Source organism: Microcebus murinus, chromosome 1, assembly GCF_040939455.1.
Source record: "Microcebus murinus isolate Inina chromosome 1, M.murinus_Inina_mat1.0, whole genome shotgun sequence".
Classification (NCBI taxonomy): Eukaryota; Metazoa; Chordata; class Mammalia; order Primates; family Cheirogaleidae; genus Microcebus; species Microcebus murinus.
Window position 1 is genome coordinate 10,573,420 of NC_134104.1, and position 19,392 is coordinate 10,592,811.

Sequence of the window (19,392 nt, forward strand, 5' to 3'; positions counted from 1 at the left end):
ACACAGGCAAGTGACAGGGAAGGAGGGAGGGCCACGGGGACCGCATCCCACTCACCATCTGGTGAGAACTGGTCCCTCTCGAACACGGTGATGCACAGGACCTCCTGCTCCAGGTCTCTGATGAAGAACTGGCAGTTGGAATTCCACTTGGGGTTCAGAGTGTCCTGGATCGTCTTGGTGATGTGGCACTGGGAGCCCATGGTCACCTCGCAGTATGGGTTGCTCTTGCCTGGAGTGAACAAAAGCCTTTGCCGGGTGGGAATGACACTTCACTTTGATCCCCCCTTTGCCACGCTTAATAAGGTGGCATTAAACAGAGCGTCTCGGTGAAAGCTCCAATTCAACATCACACTTCAACTAAGAACAGATAATTAGATGAACGGGCTTTGAAATTAAGCCCTGCCTGTCTCCTCACTTTGGCCTCACTCTGTGTCACATCTACTGTGAATGCCGCCACTCAGAGTGCTCTGAAAAGCAGAAAGGTAGAAAGGATAAAAAAAAAAAAAAAAATACCTCCAGGTTTTAAGCAAGTGCTAGAAAAACCAGTTTGGGGAGGAAATTGGGGAGTATGGAGACAGGACATTTGGTTGAAAGCGGGCGGGGTGTTGGAATGAGGCTTCCAGCCCTACAACCATGAGCTTTAAAGGGGACTTCTTGGGGCCTTACCGTGCGACCGACAGGGTTTCAACTCAATGCCTTCAACCACGTTCACCATCAACCTTCCAATGCCCGTTGCTCTTTGGGAACGAACTATGACGGCAGGAAAAACAACACAAAATACTTTATTGGAACATGATCCCTGTCCCACTTCTGTCTGCATTGCCATCCATTTTATATTCCTGTCCCTACTCAAAAGTAATTCTCCCCTCCTCTCCTTAAACTCCTGCTCCCCTGTTCCTGGAATGTGTCCTCCATCTGCCTTCTGCGTCCCACCCCATGCTCACATCCACCCCGTCTCACGCCCGGCTCTGGGGCTTGGGGCATCTTCTACCCCCAGGATTCTGGGTCGAGCCAAATGGCCCCCCACCCCCATTGGGCAGGGGACCCAGCTGTGCCTCCGAGGGACACATTACCAAGGTACGCCTTCTCCCGCTTCTTTTTCTCAGTCTCTATGTAGAGTTCGGAAGCAGCTTTGATTTTCTGCACCCAGGCAGTCCTTGGACAGAAAAAGACAGAAAGTTGCCAAACAGAACTCAGGAAAAAGGCTTCGGGTCTGTTAAAATTCTGTGTCCAGGACTCTATTTTCTTTGTTTCCTTTGCTTTGAACAACAAAGACTCACGAAAGAGAGTCTGATTTTTATGTCACGCGATGCTAATGCTTATTCCTACCATCAATAACAAAGGCGTGAGGGACATTTGTACAGGTGTACCCAAGACCTGCATGCATGTCCCTGTGGAAGAAAATCTATGATAGAATCTGACCTGGAGGAGAAGGTACATGCCTCCTCTTCCTCCCTCGCTGAAGAGCATCACAGATTGGCCTAACCCCATAAGGGCAAAGGGACCTCTCTCATGAAATCACCCAAGGGAAGAAGAACAGAAACATCTTCCCAGATTAAGAACCATTTCATGAGAAAGAGCGAACGCAGGGAAGCATTTGGGGATGGCGTTTGCTCCTCCATTTTTTCTGAGAACCATATGCTCGATAACTTTAGCCAATTTTCTTGCTTGGTGCAAATGCTCTTTGGAATGTTGTTGGCCTCGTGTCAAGTTCACCCGTCAGAAAAAATCTATTTCACTTGGCTCCAGGGCAGAGTCTTGAAGACAGGATGGAAGCCAAGTACCCTCAGCTCTGGGATCCAGAATGCCTGTCCCTGTGAGCCGGGGAAGGAGGGGCTCAGGGTTGGGTGGTCCTGTTAATCCCCAAATCTCTTCCTTATTGGTCTCTGCCACCTGGGAAACTCGAGGAAACTTGAGATGCCCCATTTATCTCAAAGAATGCTGAAAATTTCTGAAAAAAAAGACTCAAGCAAAATTAGTTTCAATCCATTTCATTTTGGAAAATTCATGCCATGGGTCAAACTTTTGAGAGGCTCTAGAAGAATGCATCATGCCCTCCCACCAGAGGTTATGGCATTGCAACTGGGGGATGTTGGGACCTGCTGATTAATCAACCGCCCCTCCTGTGTCCTGGACCTGGTGGACCCCCGGGGCCCAGTGCTAGGGAGGCAGCAGGTCTTACCTTTCGTTTATGCTTTCTGCTCGGAGGGTGTAGACTCGGTCGATGTGGGAAATGTGGAAGATGGGTTCATCTCCAGAAGGGTCAGTGGGTAATTTGACCAGGACCTCATTTAGGAAGATAGGCTGGAAGGAGGTGCACAGGCATTACAGACACAGGCTGCGTGCGACCCTGTGAGTTCCAGTGAGCTGTGACGTGTGTGCTTCTGTGAGCAGGTCCTAGTGAGCGAGACTTGTGTGCGCGCGTGCACGTGTGTGTGTTTCAGTAACCTAGACTTAGCGTGTGTGTGTTTGCAAGTGTTTTCCAGTAAACCAGACTAAAGGTGTGTGTGTTTTCCAGTAAACTATACCAGAATAATGATTTTGTGTTAATATCGATTTTCATATATTGCAAATTATAAATATGGATTTCCGCCTCCCCTGCGTTTTGCGAGTACTTTTAAAAGTCCTTCAGAAAAACATCCCACTGGCCTGTGTTTCCCAAAGTATACCCTAAACAGCAGACAGTCTCAATTTCACTCTACATCCAAATATTTTCGCACACAGTTTCTAGTAACGATCTGTATAAATACAGCTCTTTTTCCCAAAATAAAGCTAACTGCTGCTTCAGAGAAGATTCTTCTGTAAGAACACCCCCACAAAGACAAACTTAGAAAAACAATATCCCATGACACAAAGACACAAAAACACAGCCATGCATGTACTAGCAGACTGTATAGACGGTTTAGGGAAATTCTCCACAGCTCGACTGTTCAGAGAGGCTTTTGCTGGAAAAGCGATAGGCACAGATGTTGCCAGCTACCTTGAGAAGTTTGGGGAAGGGCTTAGGGACCACTTGGAAGGTGATGTGGTCACTTGAGTTGATGGCACTTTGTACCTCCAACTCTTTTTTTTTTTTTTTGAGACAGAGTCTTGCTTGTTGCCCAGGCTAGAGTGAGTTCCGTGGCGTCAGCCTAGCTCACAGCAACCTCAAACTCCTGGGCTCCAGTAATCCTTCTGCCTCAGCCTCCCAAGTAGCTGGGACTACAGGCATGTGCCACCATGCCTGGCTAATATATATATATATATATTAGTTGGCCAATTAATTTCTTTCTATTTATAGTAGAGACGGGGTCTCGCTCTTGCTCAGGCTGGTTTCGACTCCTGACCTCGAGCAATCCCAATCCGCCCGCCTCGGCCTCCTAGAGTGCTAGGATTACAGGCATGAGCCACCGCGCCCGGCCTTTTTTTTTTTTTTTTTTTTGAGACAGAGTCTTACTCTGTTGCCTGGGCTAGAGTGCCATGGCATTAGCCTAGCTCACAGCAACCTCAAACCTCTGGGCTCAAGCAATCCTTCTGCCTCAGCCTCCCGAGTAGCTGGGACTACAGGCACGCGCCACCATGCCCGCTAATTTTTTTTTTCTATATATTTTTAGTTGGCCAATTAATTTCTTTCTATTTATAGTAGAGACGGTCTTGCTCTTACTCAGGCTGGTTTCGAACTCCTGACCTTGAACTCCTGACCTTGATCGATCCGCCCACCTCGGCCTCCCAGAGTGCAGGGATTACAGGTGTGAGCCACCACGCCAGGCCTGGCACTTTGTACCTCTACTCACAAGCTTTTTCCTGCCTCATCTGTACACTAGACTGTAACCTTTGTCACATCCCAGGGGACACAGGGCAGTCATTTGGTAGCGAATAAATTGTTCTGTCAATCGACTAGTGTGTTATTGGCATTGCCGTGGGGCTCATACCATCCCCCACTTGGGTCACCCTAAATCCTTTGCCTTCTGCTCCATGCCACAGCGCCAAACCCTGCTAAAACTCTGGCCCCTTCTGGAAACTTTTCCCTCTCCGAACACGTCAACCCTGACAGTACAGTGTAGAAGGGAACTTACTGTTTTGTACATTTTATACTGCAGGTTGGATTTGGGGCTGAAGACCTTGTCGGTGCCCGAAGACCCCAGGGGCTTGGTGATTTGAGTCAGCAGGAGAAAGTCGTTGAAAAGGAAACCGTACAGCTCCTTGTTGCTCTTGGCCTTGTAGAGTTTCCCACTGTGCAGGAACTTCCGTGGCCCCAGGCAATTGGTCACTGAATTGAACACGAGTTGCTGAGAAAGGAAAACAAAACCCAGAGAAGACACGATGTTTTGGTTTCTCTGTAGCTGACAGCAGGGGCTCCGTGAGAAACTGAGGCCCAGGTCCTAGGCACAGAGCAAGGACAGCTCTGGGGACTTCAGGCAGTGCCTTTTGGGGACAAGAAGTCAGAGTCAGTCAAAAGCGTGGTTATGGGGGTTCCAAGTGTCAAGAGGGGCCTTGGTAACAATTCCCAAGGCTTTCCCCCTGGGCTGTGCTAGTGTCTCGGGGTACGATTGTTGTGCTCTGTTACTTACTGGGGAAATGGGGCCATGGGAAGAAAAGTGCCCAGCGGGCTCCCGCCTCGAGGGCCACCTGCCCTGTGCAAAGCGCTGGGAACCAGCTCCAATGCAACGCCCCACACAGGTGCAACCGTCCTTTGTGCTTCTGGAAACACAGCAGGGACTCTCTGTGTACGATGCCATGGGATAAGTGCTGCTTTCCAACGTGCAGCTGGAGTCCAGGCCCCTAGCACAGGTGTGACTGCAAAACTCAGTGGTGTTTGGTGACACCTCAGTGCCAGACAGAACAGACACGGTATTGTGTCTCACCTGAACCACCTGTTTAGACAATGAGAAGGGGACAGCTGTCTCCCTCCACCCACCAACCCTCACAGACGGCTGCTCTGACGTCTTACCCTGGTCTGTCACCTCCTGCCAGCAGATTCTGAAGGGGCAGGTGGGGACTAAGGCGCAGATAACTCACTAAGGCCCCCTTTGCAACAGCAGGGGAGAGACCGAGGAAGGCAAGGCTGGGACCCAGGCAGAGGCCAGATCCTCATGCCCCACCTGCCCACATACCTGGCCCAGGGGCCGCTCCACCAGCACCCTCAAGGCCAAGGCTGTCTCCTGAGCTATGAGCCCTACAGACTTCTCTGAGGACGGTATTTGAGAAGGGGTGATCGGTTCACAACATGTGTTGTGACACCTCCCCAAGAGATGCTGGTGGCCGCCTGTCACCTCCTCCACCTCCAATGTGGGAGAAAGATTCGGCGGCACCTCTGTGACTGGAGACCTACAGGCGGCAAAGGAAGTGGCCACTGCACTCTGACATCAGCCACAAGGAGGAAGGACAGCCTCTCACCTCCCAGAGAGGCTCCGAGAGCCCGAAAGACCAAAGGCAACACCGCAACAGGGCCCTCAAAGAATGTTCTTCACCCCTCACCCTCTGAACAGGAGCCTGCAGACCAGTCTAGCCCTCCCTGCTTGTCAAGAGAGGGTTCAAGCCACTTGAACTAGGGACAATGGGGACAATTGGGGACAATGAACCAGGAGAAAGCAAGTGTCGCTGGATCCAATGACAGGTTGGATGACATGAAGGCCAGGACCACACGAGATGTACGTGAATTGGAAATAGCATTTACATTTTTCTATCTTCAGACAAGAATGCCAAAGACAGCATTTATTTAATCACTGGTGTGTGTCCCAACATGGGCCACCCCGGGGGCCATTCTGTGATTGTAAGTCAGGAAACAGAAGCCAGCGTGGCCCTTCCTGTCACTGTGAGCACCTTAAAGACAAAACCGAGGCACGTGCACAACAGCTGGGAAAGACCGACCAGTAAAGAAGGCGATACCCTGATTTCAAAGGGAGCGTACAGGCTGAAAAAATCAAAGGACGAGACCTTGCGAACATCTTAGGACAAGACCCCGCCTCACTGAGCCCCTGTTGCTGGAGCTGTCAGACTTGGGGGAGGAAAGGCCCTTTCTAAAGTGCATGTGGCCACATCAGCATTTCTGCCGGGCAGCCCAGGAGCCACTTGGGTCCCTTGTGTTCAAGACCAAGTTATACTAACATCCCTTTGAATGACACATGGGCCTTCCTCGCGGGCCTCGGCCTGCCGCGTACCTGCGGCCTGTCATTGCCCCACGTTCCTCCCCGCTGCCCTGTGCAGAGCGGGCCCTCCACTCCCAATGCTCCGTCCCCAGCCTTTACTGGATGCACATCTGCATCCTTCGACACCCGGCCACCTTCTCCAGGGCTGTGAGTACCTGAATACCTGTCCCCCCATCACCTGCCCCCACAGCACTGGGCACCCAGCTCGGCCTGGTGGCTCTGCACGTCATGTCGTAAATGTCGGTTTCTTCCCCAGCTTCCTCCAGGACCAAAAGCTCCCAGAGAGTGGGGGGCGCATCTTACTTATTTTTACGTCCTCTGGGTTTAGCACTGTGCAATGGCACGTGGAATGATGGCACGTGGGCGGGTACTCAATAAATGCTCATGGGATGATTGAACAGGTCAGTGAATCCATGAGCCCGTCCGGCAAAGACTGCCCCGGACCGCACAGCACGCGGCGTTCCGTAACGGGACAAGAGGTCTGCAGAGGAACCAGGCTGGTGACGTCCTCAGGCAGTGACTGCCTTTGAAGCTTATGAGAGGGAAGAAACCACAGGCAGAGGGCACGAGGGAGACGCATTCTCCCTGGGCATTTCAGGAAGCCCTAGTGAGGGGGGTGTGTGTGTGTGTGTGTGTGTGTGTGTGTGTACATGCCTGTTTCTGTGTGTTTGTGTGTGCATATAAACAGAAGCTTATAAATAGAAGTGTAGAGAAAAAACAGGCAGAAAGAATGAATGAGACTAGAGGAAAAGTTAAATGACAAGAAGAGAATTAAAAACCAAAGGAGAGACTTCTGTTTCTGGAAGTATGGTGGACTAGACATTTTGAATGATTCACCCAACAAAAACTAAAAAAAAAAACTGTGTAAAATACAAAGACTCTGTTTTTGAATGCAAGCAATCTGTGAATAAAATAAAACAAAAGAAAAACAAAGTAAGTAGGCCAGGCGCGGTGGCTCACGCCTGTAATCCTAGCACTCTGGGAGGCCGAGGCAGGGGGATTGCTCGAGGTTGGCGGATTGCTCAAGATCAGGAGTTTGAAACCAGCCTGAGCAAGAGCGAGACCCCCGTCTCTACTATAAATAGAAAGAAATTAATTGCCCAACTAATATATATAGAAAAAATTAGCCGGGCATGGTGGCGCATGCCTGTAGTCCCAGCTACTTTGGAGGCTGAGGCAGGAGGATCACTTGAGCCCAGGAGTTTGAGGTTGCTGATGCCAGGGCACTCACTCTAGCCTAGGTAACAAAGCGAGACTCTGTCTCAAGAAAAGAAAAGAAAAGAAAAGAAAAGAAAAGAAAAGAAAAGAAAAGAAAAGAAAAGAAAAGAAAAGAAAAGAAAAGAAAAGAAACTAATTTGCAGAAGCCAAAAACAGAATGAAAATGGGAGACTTGGAAGGTCATCGAGCACCAGAAGCCAGCTGTGGCTCTTAGGGTCCCTCTTGAATCTGGTGATGTTGAACTTCCATTGTCACGGCTACGCAGGGTGCAGAGACAGACGTGTCCAGGGCCAAGGTGAGGGGTCTAATAGGAGAGCTCCACAGAAAGCTGGACTCAGAGGGAAAAGGACAAGTAAAAAGCAAGCACAGAAGGAACGAGAAAGAAAACTGTTCTGGTTTTGGCCTTGGTGTATTGCAGGAAAAGATGTCCCTGGAATCTGTGGCCACCAGGCAGCTCTCACTCAAGTTTATAACCATAACTCACACAACTGGCATGATGCCCCCAAACACCTCCAAGTTAATTTAGGGTGACCCTGGTAGCAATCCTCTCAGGAGGAATGCAACTTCAGACAGCAAAGATGTCCATGGGCACAGTTCCAAAGAACATTGAGTTCACAGTCAAAAATCACAATATATGGCCAGGTGCGGTGGCTCATGCCTATAATCCTAGCACTTTGGGAGGTCGAAGTGGGAGAATTGCAGTCAGGAGGTCAGGAGTTTGAGACCAGCCTGAGCAAGAACAAGACCCCATCTTTACAAAAAATAGAAAAATTAGCCAGGCGTGGTGGCAGTGCCTGTAGTCTCAAGCTATTTGGAGGCTGAGGCTGCTTGAGGATTGCTTGAGCCCAGGAGTTTGAGGTTGCAGTGAACTGTGAAGACGCCACTGCATTCTAACCAGAGCAACAGAACAAGACCCTGTGTCAAAAAAAAAAAAATAAAAAAAATAAAAAAATCACAATACATACAGAGACACAAGGCATGTTGAGCAGAAGCTAGCAGAAACAACAGGCAAAAAAATGAGACCCATAAATTCAGGTATTGTGATTATCAGATGTGGAATGTGTAGGAATATGTTTAAAATGTGTTAAGAAATAAATGAGAAGCATGAACTTTTTAGCAAAAAAAATAAGATACAAGAAAGAAACCAATAGACAGGAGAAAATAAGTAGAACTTCTGGCAATGGGAAATAATATAATTGAAATAAAAATCTCAGTGGATGGATTCAACAGCAGGTGAGAAGCGGCTGAAGGGACTGGGAGCTGCAGGCTGGGTCAGGATTTCTTGTGTCCTCTTCCAGGCTGGCTGCCCAGGCTCAGCCCGGGGAGGCCGGGTCCCAGCCCGGAGGCGGCTACCTCGGACAGGCCTTCGCACTGCACGTGGGCTTGGATCCACTCCAGCCGGTCCGAGTTCTCCTTCTCACGCACGCCTTCGTTCACCTGGGAGCACAGCTCTTCCGCCTTCTCCAGGGCGTGCTTCAGGTGGCTGTGGTCGGGGTGGTTTTCTGGAGTGTTTTCCAGGATCTGCACAGGAGAACACAAAACAAGCCCCCTCCTTGTCAGGCCACCCTCTTAGGCCATGAGGGTGGGCCTGGCATCTGCTGTCCTGGAGGACCAGGCCCGGCAGAGGCAGGGCACAGTCCTTTCCTGAACGCTGCCCACCCGAGCAAGCGCAGCTCTGAGCACCCACCGTGGCCATGACATGGCACATGATGGCCGCCTATTGTTGGCTCCAGGCGGTGGCCTTGCAGGGAGCTTCTCCTCTTCGCTGGCCCAGTGGGGGCTAAGCCTCCCACCAGGAGGCAACGGATGGTCCCACTCTCAAGGCCTCAGCCTAGCCCCACGCCCCTGAATGTCCCAGGGCAAGCTGTGTGACTGTCCTGCAAAACGCTAGCGTCCCAGAATGAACCCTAAACCACACACGCACACTCGCTGCATCACAGAGGGTACGTATAACCATGGAGCCAGAAGGGCCCGTAGAGATTCTCTTTGAAAATCTTCACCCTGTTTCACAGAGGAAGAAACTAGGCCCAGAGACCGGGACCAGGACCCAGGCACCCCTGTCCCGGTGCTGTGCTCCTCTCCCACGTGTTCACCGCCCCCCTCCCCCGCCCGGGGGGAACTTACAATTCATTTCTGGTGTTTGATCTGATGGTGTCCCATCCACCCACTGCTGAGGGTCCGAGAGCAGCAGGGGCCGCATGCTTTGTGATGGGCACTGACATGCAGATGGGGTATGAGGGCAGCGGTGGCTGCAGCAAGGGCAGTGGGCACCCTGCACAGATGTCCCCTAGAGACTGGCTTTTCCTGGGTCCACGCACAGCTGCAGGCATCCACGCACCTCTGGGACTGCATGTGGACAGGCGCGTCGGAGCTAATGTGTGCTTTTCTGAGCCAACCTTCCTAGCACCTTAACGCTAGCAGTTAAGGTGCTAGTTCTGCCACTAGACCTCCTGGATTACAATCCCTGCACCGCCACCAACCAGCCAGCATTTGGGGCAGTCACACAAGTGCCCTGAGCCTCGGTTTCCTCCTATGAGCAATGAGGACATTAATAGCACCTCCTGTATAAGGTTGTCTGAAGGACCAAATGACTTGGTACAAGTGGAGCACCTTGCAAAGCACCTGGTCCTTAGAAAGTGCTCAATAAGTGATAGCAATCTCCGTCAGATTTTCAAAGGACTTAGAGGCCTCTAAAAATAGTCATTACCCTGTCCCCTAGAATGTGCTCTAGAAAAGACCCGAAGCCACCTTTGACGTGCACCAGGAGAATGTTGAGGGCATGCTTGCCCAGGCCTTGTCCACATCCAAATAATCTAAATGAACCTTACCCTGAATAATACCTCATTTCAAAGTTATACCCTGATTTAAAGTCCTAAGGAGGCGCTCAGACGGAGAAAAACACACACTGGGTCTTGTGTGTCCACTAATCAATTCCAAGCAACACCTTCAACCTCCAGACCAGTCCTGAGTGCACATCGGAATCCCTTTGGAAAATCTGATGCCTCATCCCCAACCGTGTCGGAATCTCCGGAGGTGGAACTCAGGCTTGGGAAATCTCTAGAGCTCTCCAGATGACTCTAAAATGTAGCCAAGTCTGAGGACCACCACTCTGACTGGGAGCCCACACCACTGGCTTGTGTGAAATGAGTTGGTTTTTTTGTTTGTTTGTTATTTTATTTTATTTTATTTATTTATTTTTTTTGAGACAGGGTCTCACTTTGTTGCCCAGGCTAGAGTGGGTGCCGTGGCATCAGCCTAGCTCACAGCAACCTCCAACTCCTGGGCTCAAGCGATCCTCCTGCCTCAGTCTCCCAAGTAGCTGGGACTACAGGCATGCACCACCATGCCTAGCTAATTTTTTTTTCTATATATATTAGTTGGCCAATTAATTTCTTATAGTAGAGATGGGGTCTCATTCTTGCTCAGGCTGGTTTTGAATTCCTGACCTCGAGCAATCCACCCGCCTCGGCCTCCCAGAGTGCTAGGATTATAGGCATGAGCCACTGCCCCTGGCCAAAATGACTTGTTTTGTTTCAAAATGAAAACAGGTTTATTGACATTTCTTTATTGACATTTATTGACATTATAAAAGTAATAGTGTACAATGTACAAAGTTTGCAAAATTCTGAAAGTTACAAAGACCCTAAAAACCACCCATAATCTCATCACCTGGAGAGAACCTGTGTGTGTATATTAATATACTTTGGCTAGATACATACATCTATAATTTTAAAAAAATAAAATTAGATCATGCTACCATTTTATACACTGTGTTATTTTGTACACTGCTTTATAGCATATCATTTCATGTCTATTTTATACAGCTCTATACTATCATACCTAAGGGTTCTATAAGATATCATTGCAAGGGTGAACCTCAATGCATTTAAATAGTTCCCTTCTCATAAAACTTCATATTGTTTCCAACTTTTCAACATTTCTCAAATTATTTCCTTAGAATAAATTCCTAGAGGTAGAATTGCCCACCAGGAGAAAGGGTAGTTTGATCTGTATGTTGCCCTCCAAAAGGCTGTGCCAATTTACCTTCCCCCAGCTCCCTGCCAACACTGGGGACTGATAGTCTTTCCGACATATGCCAATCTAGAAAGCCAAAGTATTTTCTTGTTTTGTTATGCATTTCCTTTAATACCAATGAACTTAAACGTTTTGTACATTAGTACATAAGTATACTCAATGATAAAGCTAACATTTATATACTGCCTAGTATGAGCCAGGCACTTCACATATATTAAGTCAGTTAATTCTCACATCACTATGTGGTAGGTACTATTAGTGTCCCTATTTTACAGACAAGAAACTGAGGCCCAGAGAGGTTAAGCAACTTGCCCAAAAGCACACAGTGGAGGTACCAAGATGCAAACCTAGTCAGCCTGGTTGCAGACTATGTGCTCTTTACTGCTACTCCACACTGCCTCTCTATAACTTCCACTTGTATATTTCACCTGTTTTTCTATTGGACCATTTGTCTTTTTTTTTTTTTTAGTTGTAAGAATGCTTGATATAGCTATAGATACATAATTATATTTTAGTACCTATTTATGTACAGTTAAAAATATGTCTATCCAAGGCCAGGCGCAGTGGCTCATGCCTGTAATCCTAGCACTGTGGGAGGCTGAGGTGGGCGGACTGCTTGAGTTCAGGAGTTCGAAACCAGCCTGACCAAGAGCGAGACCCCGTCTCTACTATAAATGGAAAGAAATTAATTGGCCAACTAAAAATATATACAAAAAATTAGCCGGGCATGGTGGCACATGCCTGTAGTCCCAGCTACTTGGGAGGCTGAGGCAGGAGGATGGCCTGAGCCCAGGAGTTTGAGGTTGCTGTGAGTTAGGCTGATGCCACAGCACTCACTCTAGGGAGACTCTGTCTCAAAAAAAAAAATATGTCTATCCAGTTTATATCTGTCATTTATCCTTTTATTGATTTATTTTTAAATTGTATTTAATTAATTTATTTATTTTGACAGAGTCTTACTCTGTTGTCTGGGCTAGAGTGCCGTGGCATCAGCCTAGCCTGCAGCAACCTCAAACTCCTGGGCTCAAGCAATCCTCCTGCCTCAGCCTCCAGAGTAGCTGGGACTACAGGTGCTCACCACCATGCCCGGCTAATTTTTTGTTTCCATTTTTAGTTGCCCAGCTATTTTTTTTTCTATTTTTAGTAGCGATGGGGTCTTGCTCAGTCTGGTCTCAAACCTCAAGCGATCCTCCCACCTCGGCCTCCCAGAGTGCTAGGATTACAGGCGTGAGCCACCGTGCCCAGCCTGTCATTTGTCTTTTAACATTGTTCATTATATTTTGTTGTACAGAAATTTTGAAGAAAAAATGTTTATGTAAATATATTAACACATTTTTGACATGCAAGAGTCAATTGATTCAGATGTATGCAAAGCAAATGTGAAAGTTTTCTTCAGTATCCCAGCCCAGAGGTACAATCGCTACCCATAGATCGAAGGGCATTCCTTTATATGCTCTTTATTTATTTATTTATTTATTTATTTATTTTTTGAGACAGAGTCTCACTTTGTTGTCCAGTCTAGAGTGAGTGCCGTGGCGTCAGCCTAGCTCACAGCAACCTCAAACTCCTGGGCTCATTCAATCCTTCTGTCTCAGCCTCCCGATTAGCTGGGACTACAGGCATGCGCCACCATGCCCGGCTAATTTTTTCTATATATTAGTTGGCCAATTAATTTCTTCCTATTTATAGTAGAGACGGGGTCTCGCTCTTGGTCAGGATGGTTTCGAACTCCTGACCTCGAGCAATCCGCCCGCCTCAGCCTCCCAGAGTGTTAGTATTACAGGTGTGAGCCACCGCGCCTGGCTCTAGATGCTCTTTAAATATTTAATAGTCACATGTGAAATGTTTTCCCTGTTTTTGCAAAATGAATCATATTGTAGGATCGCTTGATGAGATTAGTTTTGCTTTTATACATGGATATCTTTCCATGCTAATACATAGAATAGAAGTTGTCCTCTGTCTTTTAAAATTTTTATGGTATATAGATCAACCATACTTTATTTAACCATTCCTCTTAATGAATATCTAGGTTGTTCCCCAGAATAAACAGTTTTTTTTTAGATTGCTATGACTCTAAATCCTTTAAGGGTCTGTCTTTGAGACCATGCTAAGATTTCCCCACCTAAGTATTATAAAAATTAATTCTTAGTACTTTCATGGTTTTTCATATGTAACTTATAACTGGCCACCTCTTCCAATTCTCTTCTTAGCTCAGCTCATTGTCCCGGGTGCTCTGGAGGGCAGCAATTGGTTTTCTACAAATAATGGTAGCTTGGTTTTTTCCTTTATAATATTTATGTCTCTCAGTTCCTTTCTTGTTTTTGTTTTTCTCCCCACTGGCTAAATCTAGAACACCTATTTTAAAAGCTTGTTTCCAACTTCAATTTGCAGTTAAACATCAGGAGGAATAAAGTAGGTATTGAGCTAATGAAACAGTCACTGTGGCATTGGAGGAGAGAACACAGTGGGCTGAAAGCTTCTTTCAATCTTAATTACGTAACCCAGCCAAACTGTCCCTAGCGTATTTTGCGGGGTCGAGCTGGGGCTGGACCGAGGAGACGGCTTCTGTGGGAAGGAGATTTGTCACATGGAAGGAGACTGAACAAATAAGTAAACACATTGAGGGTAATGAAAGCCAGGCTCCTCGCAGAGTAGGAAGTTACAAATATAACAACGGGAAGGCTGGAATAAATTTTGCAGTATTGGATTGGAATAGCAGGTAACAGTGTGAAGTCATGGGTTTTAATATGCGGGATAAGGCCGGGCGCGGTGGCTCACGCCTGTAATCCTAGCTCTCTGGGAGGCCGAGGCGGGCGGATTGCTCGAGGTCAGGAGTTCGAAACCAGCCTGAGCAAGAGCGAGACCCTGTCTCTACTATAAATAGAAAGAAATTAATTGGCCAACTAATATATATAGAAAAAATTAGCCGGGCATGGTGGCGCATGCCTGTAGTCCCAGCTACTTGGGAGGCTGAGGCAGAAGGATTGAATGAGCCCAGGGGTTTGAGGTTGCTGTGAGCTAGGCTGACGCCAGGGCACTCACTCTAGCCTAGGCAACAAAGCGAGACTCTGTCTCAAAAAAAACAAACAAACAAAAAAAATATGCGGGATAGGCTGATCTAGAAATAGATACAAATATATGTGTATATACCTATGCATGTGTAAATATGTATATATGAATAGACATACAGATATTTCCTGGCTCTGCTCCTGAGAAGCCAAAGGGCAGAATCACCCCAGTAGCAACGAGCACACCAGTGCCCACACACGGGTTTCTAAATACCATCCTCCACTCAACGGAGTCAAATCTGAAACCGCTTGCCCTACGGTTTCGTAATCACAGGCTCAGAACACACGTAAGTCTGCTCTCTTGTTTTACAGAAAGGGACATTGGTGCCCGAATTTTGTTATTTTCTTTTGGTATTGGCTTTCCTGAAGTGACAGGAGAAGAACAACCATCTAATATCGACACAGAGTATCTCACGATGGCCTTCTGAAGGCGGGTGGTAGGAATCGTGTTTCTTTCTCTTTTTTTCTGCTAGGGAAATCAAGGCATGGAGGCACTGTGCCTGTCTTTAAAAAAAAAAACAAGAATCGAGGACTGAGCTCTCATTTTCTGACTTCTAAGGCAGAAGCCACTTGGTCGCACAACTGAAGGCTGTGCGTTAGTAGCTCTTTCCAGGATGAACCCGTTTTTCTTTCTGAGTTACCAAGCAGACACCCCCCACATCCTGTTGGCACATGCTCTCTCCACAACAGCCACCAGGTGTGCTGGCTGGGGACATGCCCCGGACCCCAGCCCCCCCGACACTGACAAAGCATTCCTCTGCTTGAAAAGGCAAGGCGGGTACTTACATTTTTAATGATCAGTGGGTATCTTGTGACCCGTTGCATAGGCTTCAGTATGAAACTAGAGAGTGGCATCCCTTTACACCGAGGGTCCATTGCCAATCTCTGAAATAAGAGATTTTTTTTTTAAGCGTACTTTAAAAATCTGCAAATTCCCAAGTCAGTGACATCAACACCAATGTCATTTATCTCATTTATCCGGATCACAGCTGAGGGGCCCGGGGTTGGAAGAGCCTGCCTAGTTGCCCCGGTCCAGGAGGAAATGTTCCAGGTGCAGGCTGGGCGCCCTGCTCTCCGGACCCGGCTCGCCTCCCGGGGGGCGAGTGCTTCCTTGCTCACAGAGATGAGACTCTGGCTTTGCAGAGAGTATTTGTTCTGACGTCTGCAAAAACTTTATAGCATTCCCAGGAACAAGAAAGTCACAAGTCTATATGGTCAGAAGAAAAATTCCCCCAAGTCCTAGCGATGCTGGCAGGGCTGAACGTCCCAGTCTAGTTCCAGGTGGAGCCTGTGGCGTGCTGGGCAGGGCCGGGAGAAGGGAGCAAGGGGTTGTCCCCACCCTCGGCTCCCTGCCTCTTTCCTCCCACTACGTTTGCCCATTCTGTCAACCCTCTGGAGGACAAGAATCTGCCCCAAAAAGGTGAGTCCTGTCTACTAGTCACAGGGTTTCTCTGGTGACGCAGCTCTTGAAGGCTCTGGTCCTGTCTAATGCCTGAAAAATGAGCAGCTGCCTCCACCCAGCGCCCTGGGACCTGCCCCAGTCATGGACATCACCATCCCAGAATAGAAATGCCAGAGCTGGAAAAGGTGAGCCACCCCCACCAGCCTGAGGCAGGGAGAGGGGAAGAGGACAGGGGCAGAGAGGGACAACGAGCCCCTGCCCAGGGCTGGTGTCAGCACCTCCCTGAAGTTCAAGTGCATCCAATGATGGGGCCCCTGGTACCTGTGGCACCCAGCAACCCAGCACCTGCTCTCCGATCTGCACCTGTTCCAGGTGCAGCCTTCCTCACCTTAGAATGACCTCAGAGTGCCACGTTCCTTGACCAGCAAATCTGAGCTTTCGATGCGGAGAAACGCTAAGCTTATGTGAGGCCGTGACCAAAAGAGATCACACTTACACCTGACCTTGACGATTCACCAAGCATGCCCCCGAAATGCATGCAGTCCAAAGACATGCCTGTTACTATGAATTTACTGTTTATTCATCAAAATGTTCCTGCTTAATAGAAGCTATTTTATTCTCTTCCTATTTTTTTCTGTCCAGGAGAGGTGGGGGCTGTTTGAATGTCATGTCCCAGCGTGGCCAGTAGGGACCCACCCTGGCCCAGGGCCTGGAGGCTCCAGCAGCATTGGCACCACCTCCCCCAGTGTCCCTGGTGGACAGTGTGGCATCCCACACTGACTCCCATGGGCTGCCTAGAGCTGGAACCCACCAAGCGGAGACAATTGGGAGAGGAGCAAAGGGGCCCCCGGGCCCTGGGCCATTCCCTCTGCAGTTAAAGGGCCAAGACCGCAAAGGACTGAGGGTGCTGAGGTTAAACAGGACAGGAAACCTGAGACCGGCCTGGGCCTGGCGAAGGAGATGAAAGATTCAGACGCGTGTCCAAATAACACCACTAACACCTGGAAAACAGATCCTCAAAGACACTTCAAAGCTTCCAGGTGCGGGGCTGGCCCCTCCTCTCCAAGCCCACCCCTCTGGTGACCTGCCCCAGCTGTGGACAGCATGCGGTTACGTCTGCCAGTGAGTGCCAGGCCCTGCGGGTTAGCCACGACCTCTGGCCCTGCCGGCCTGCGGTGCGGACACACTTGCAGAGATTCGCGTGGGCCCCTCACACGCACGCCCAGCTGCCCGGAGGTGGCCACTCTGGGGCAGGGTGTCCGCAGGGCCTGGGCTCCTTACCTTGACAAACTCCTTGAAGTCAGGGGCCTCGTCCGTCTTCTGCTGGATCAGGGCGGCCCCGTTGAGCTGGCAGCTGCAGAAGCGGATGTAGGGCTGCATGTGCGGCAGCTGGGCGCTCAGGATGTCCCCGATCATCTTCACGGGCATCTTCTCCCCGGACATCTTCTTGCGGACCCTCAGCGCTCTGCACGGAAACACGGGAGTGAGCCCGCCTTCGCGCCGCCTGTCTGACAGCGCCACGGCACGCTGCTAGGTCGCACGGAAACAGAGCGCGCGTGAGGGGCACAGACCCGAGGGCCACTGAAGATCTATTCGGGAAGACGAGGAGCGGAGGAAGAAACGGGTCTAGTGCTACAGAGAGGTGTCGCTAGGGCGTTTTTTGGCAGTGCGGCTGTTGGCCGCCATTTTTTTTTCTTGTGGTAAAATATGGGATCCTTTCTTTGACTCAGACGGGATCCCTGTGTTGATGCCTCACTTCACAGATTATCTGTGGGGAAGGCCCCAGGCTGGCGAGGCTCAGGGACTGAGCCTATTTCTGGGGTCACTGTCCCCCAAGGGGAGCTGCTTTCCCGCCAGAGGACAAGGAGGCTGTTCTTCAGGCTAAACAGAACACAGTTAAGATGGCAAATCAACCGCCATCCTTTACGTCCACCAAGAGCCAGGTATGAATGACTGTTGACGCTCTCTGTGGTTCACTGCTTCATTGCCTGTGGCTGATTTGAAGTTGACTAGATTAAGAGGGGTTCTGAAAAGGGAGAGTCTATTACTATGATAATGGGTCAATGAACCCAAACGATTTATACCCTGGAAGCCAGGAAGAGGTGTGCTTGGGACTGGGAACTGTCTGTTCCGGGGTCCATCTGCAGTGTGAGTGCTCAGGGCTGCAGCAGCCTGGACCGAGTGCCTGCGTTCTTCCAACTCTACAGTGTGAACTCCCAACACCAGCATCTGGGAGAAGGGCATGGCCTCAACTGCTACACGTGAAGGATGGCAGCGTACTACACGGGCAGGGCCACAGCGTATGAGGCCATGAGTGTGCTCAGCTACCCCAGTTAGTTTCCCAGGTGGATGAACGGATGGATGGATGAATGGAACACAATGGGATGGTGCATGATTTTCACATAGACTGGGAAGCTGTCCCTAGGAGTTCCCATGGCTGCTTTCATGATCATGGTGGGGAATATGCACTGGACTATGTAATTCCAAAGAGGCTCTGTGATATTAGTACTAAGCTTTAAAAACTTCAGATCACTTTCTTTGCTTTCTCCCACATTTTTGGCTAACGTAAAATTCCTTGGACCCAGCAAGCCAAGAAGAGGAGTCCCAGGGACAATAAATTATGTGGTCTGAGCAATCAGTGATTCCACCTCAAGTGGCTGCCCTCGTTGGGGAGGCCAGCTCGGGCCGCCTGGGTGTGAGACATGGTGGCTGGGCGTCCTCAGCACCGCCCAGAGTCTCTGCCCAGTGACAGGCTGGTGCGGAATATCCCCCAACCTGCAGAAATTTGCTCCAGGGTAACACCACCAACAATTTGGGGGGATGAGAGCCCTGACCAACCATGTTACAAATTTGCCATGGCTAGAAACAAGAAGAAATTCTATCATTCCATCATTTTCCTACGAGGAGCATTTTTTTTTTTTTTTTTTTGCAAGAGGATAAAAGTATTTCATCCTCCTCCCTTTTTTTAAATGACAGGAAGACAAGGAAAAAGGAAAAGAAGAAAGACACATATGTGGACAGTCATTGTCTGGCGGAAGTTAAACCAGTTCTGGGTTCTGGAGGGCACATTTGCAACCTGGCGTTGCCCGCCAGCAGGCAGGCCTGAAATCAAGGGTGACTGACTATGGACCTATTTGGTTCCATGGCAGGTCCCCTTCCGGGCTGTTCCGCTGCACAGGCCACACTGAGCGTATTACCAAGCCTATGGGTCACGTGACTCTGTTGTTGCAGCCACTGCCCTGGGAGTACCGGCCCCTGGGTGAGCCGCTTTGCAATCTCACAGGAAGGTTTACAGACCAGAGGCCTTGAATTGCAAGGGGAAATGGCTCAGCTAAAGAACCTTTCAAAAAGGGCTCAGCGTTTGCTGAATGCACGAGTGTCTCTAAGCCTCTGAAGTCTGAGGCCAAGTGCACAGTCATGATGCTGGCATTTATTAATGCTTCTTATGAGTCTTTATATATGTATGTACACTTATTTACATATATATAAACTTACTAGCCCATTTCCTGTTGGGGAAACCGAGGCACACAGAAATTGAGTG

The 19,392-nt window shown here is 49.1% G+C and overlaps 1 protein-coding gene across 4 annotated transcripts in view; it reads right to left on the minus strand.

Annotated features, from left to right (window-relative positions):
* ITSN1 (intersectin 1) overlaps nt 1-19,392 on the minus strand; it is a 222,367-nt gene that overhangs the window by 13,042 nt on the left and 189,933 nt on the right. For all 4 annotated transcript variants that reach the window (XM_012747020.3, XM_012747022.3, XM_012747015.3 and 1 more), the window contains 8 exons: nt 17,133-17,316; nt 15,236-15,334; nt 8,700-8,867; nt 4,056-4,268; nt 2,183-2,304; nt 1,074-1,156; nt 667-750; nt 56-229 (listed from right to left, as the gene is read on the minus strand). In XM_012747020.3, the coding sequence (XP_012602474.1) occupies nt 56-229; nt 667-750; nt 1,074-1,156; nt 2,183-2,304; nt 4,056-4,268; nt 8,700-8,867; nt 15,236-15,334; nt 17,133-17,316 (1,127 nt within the window). The remainder of the gene's footprint in view (nt 1-55; nt 230-666; nt 751-1,073; nt 1,157-2,182; nt 2,305-4,055; nt 4,269-8,699; nt 8,868-15,235; nt 15,335-17,132; nt 17,317-19,392) is intronic.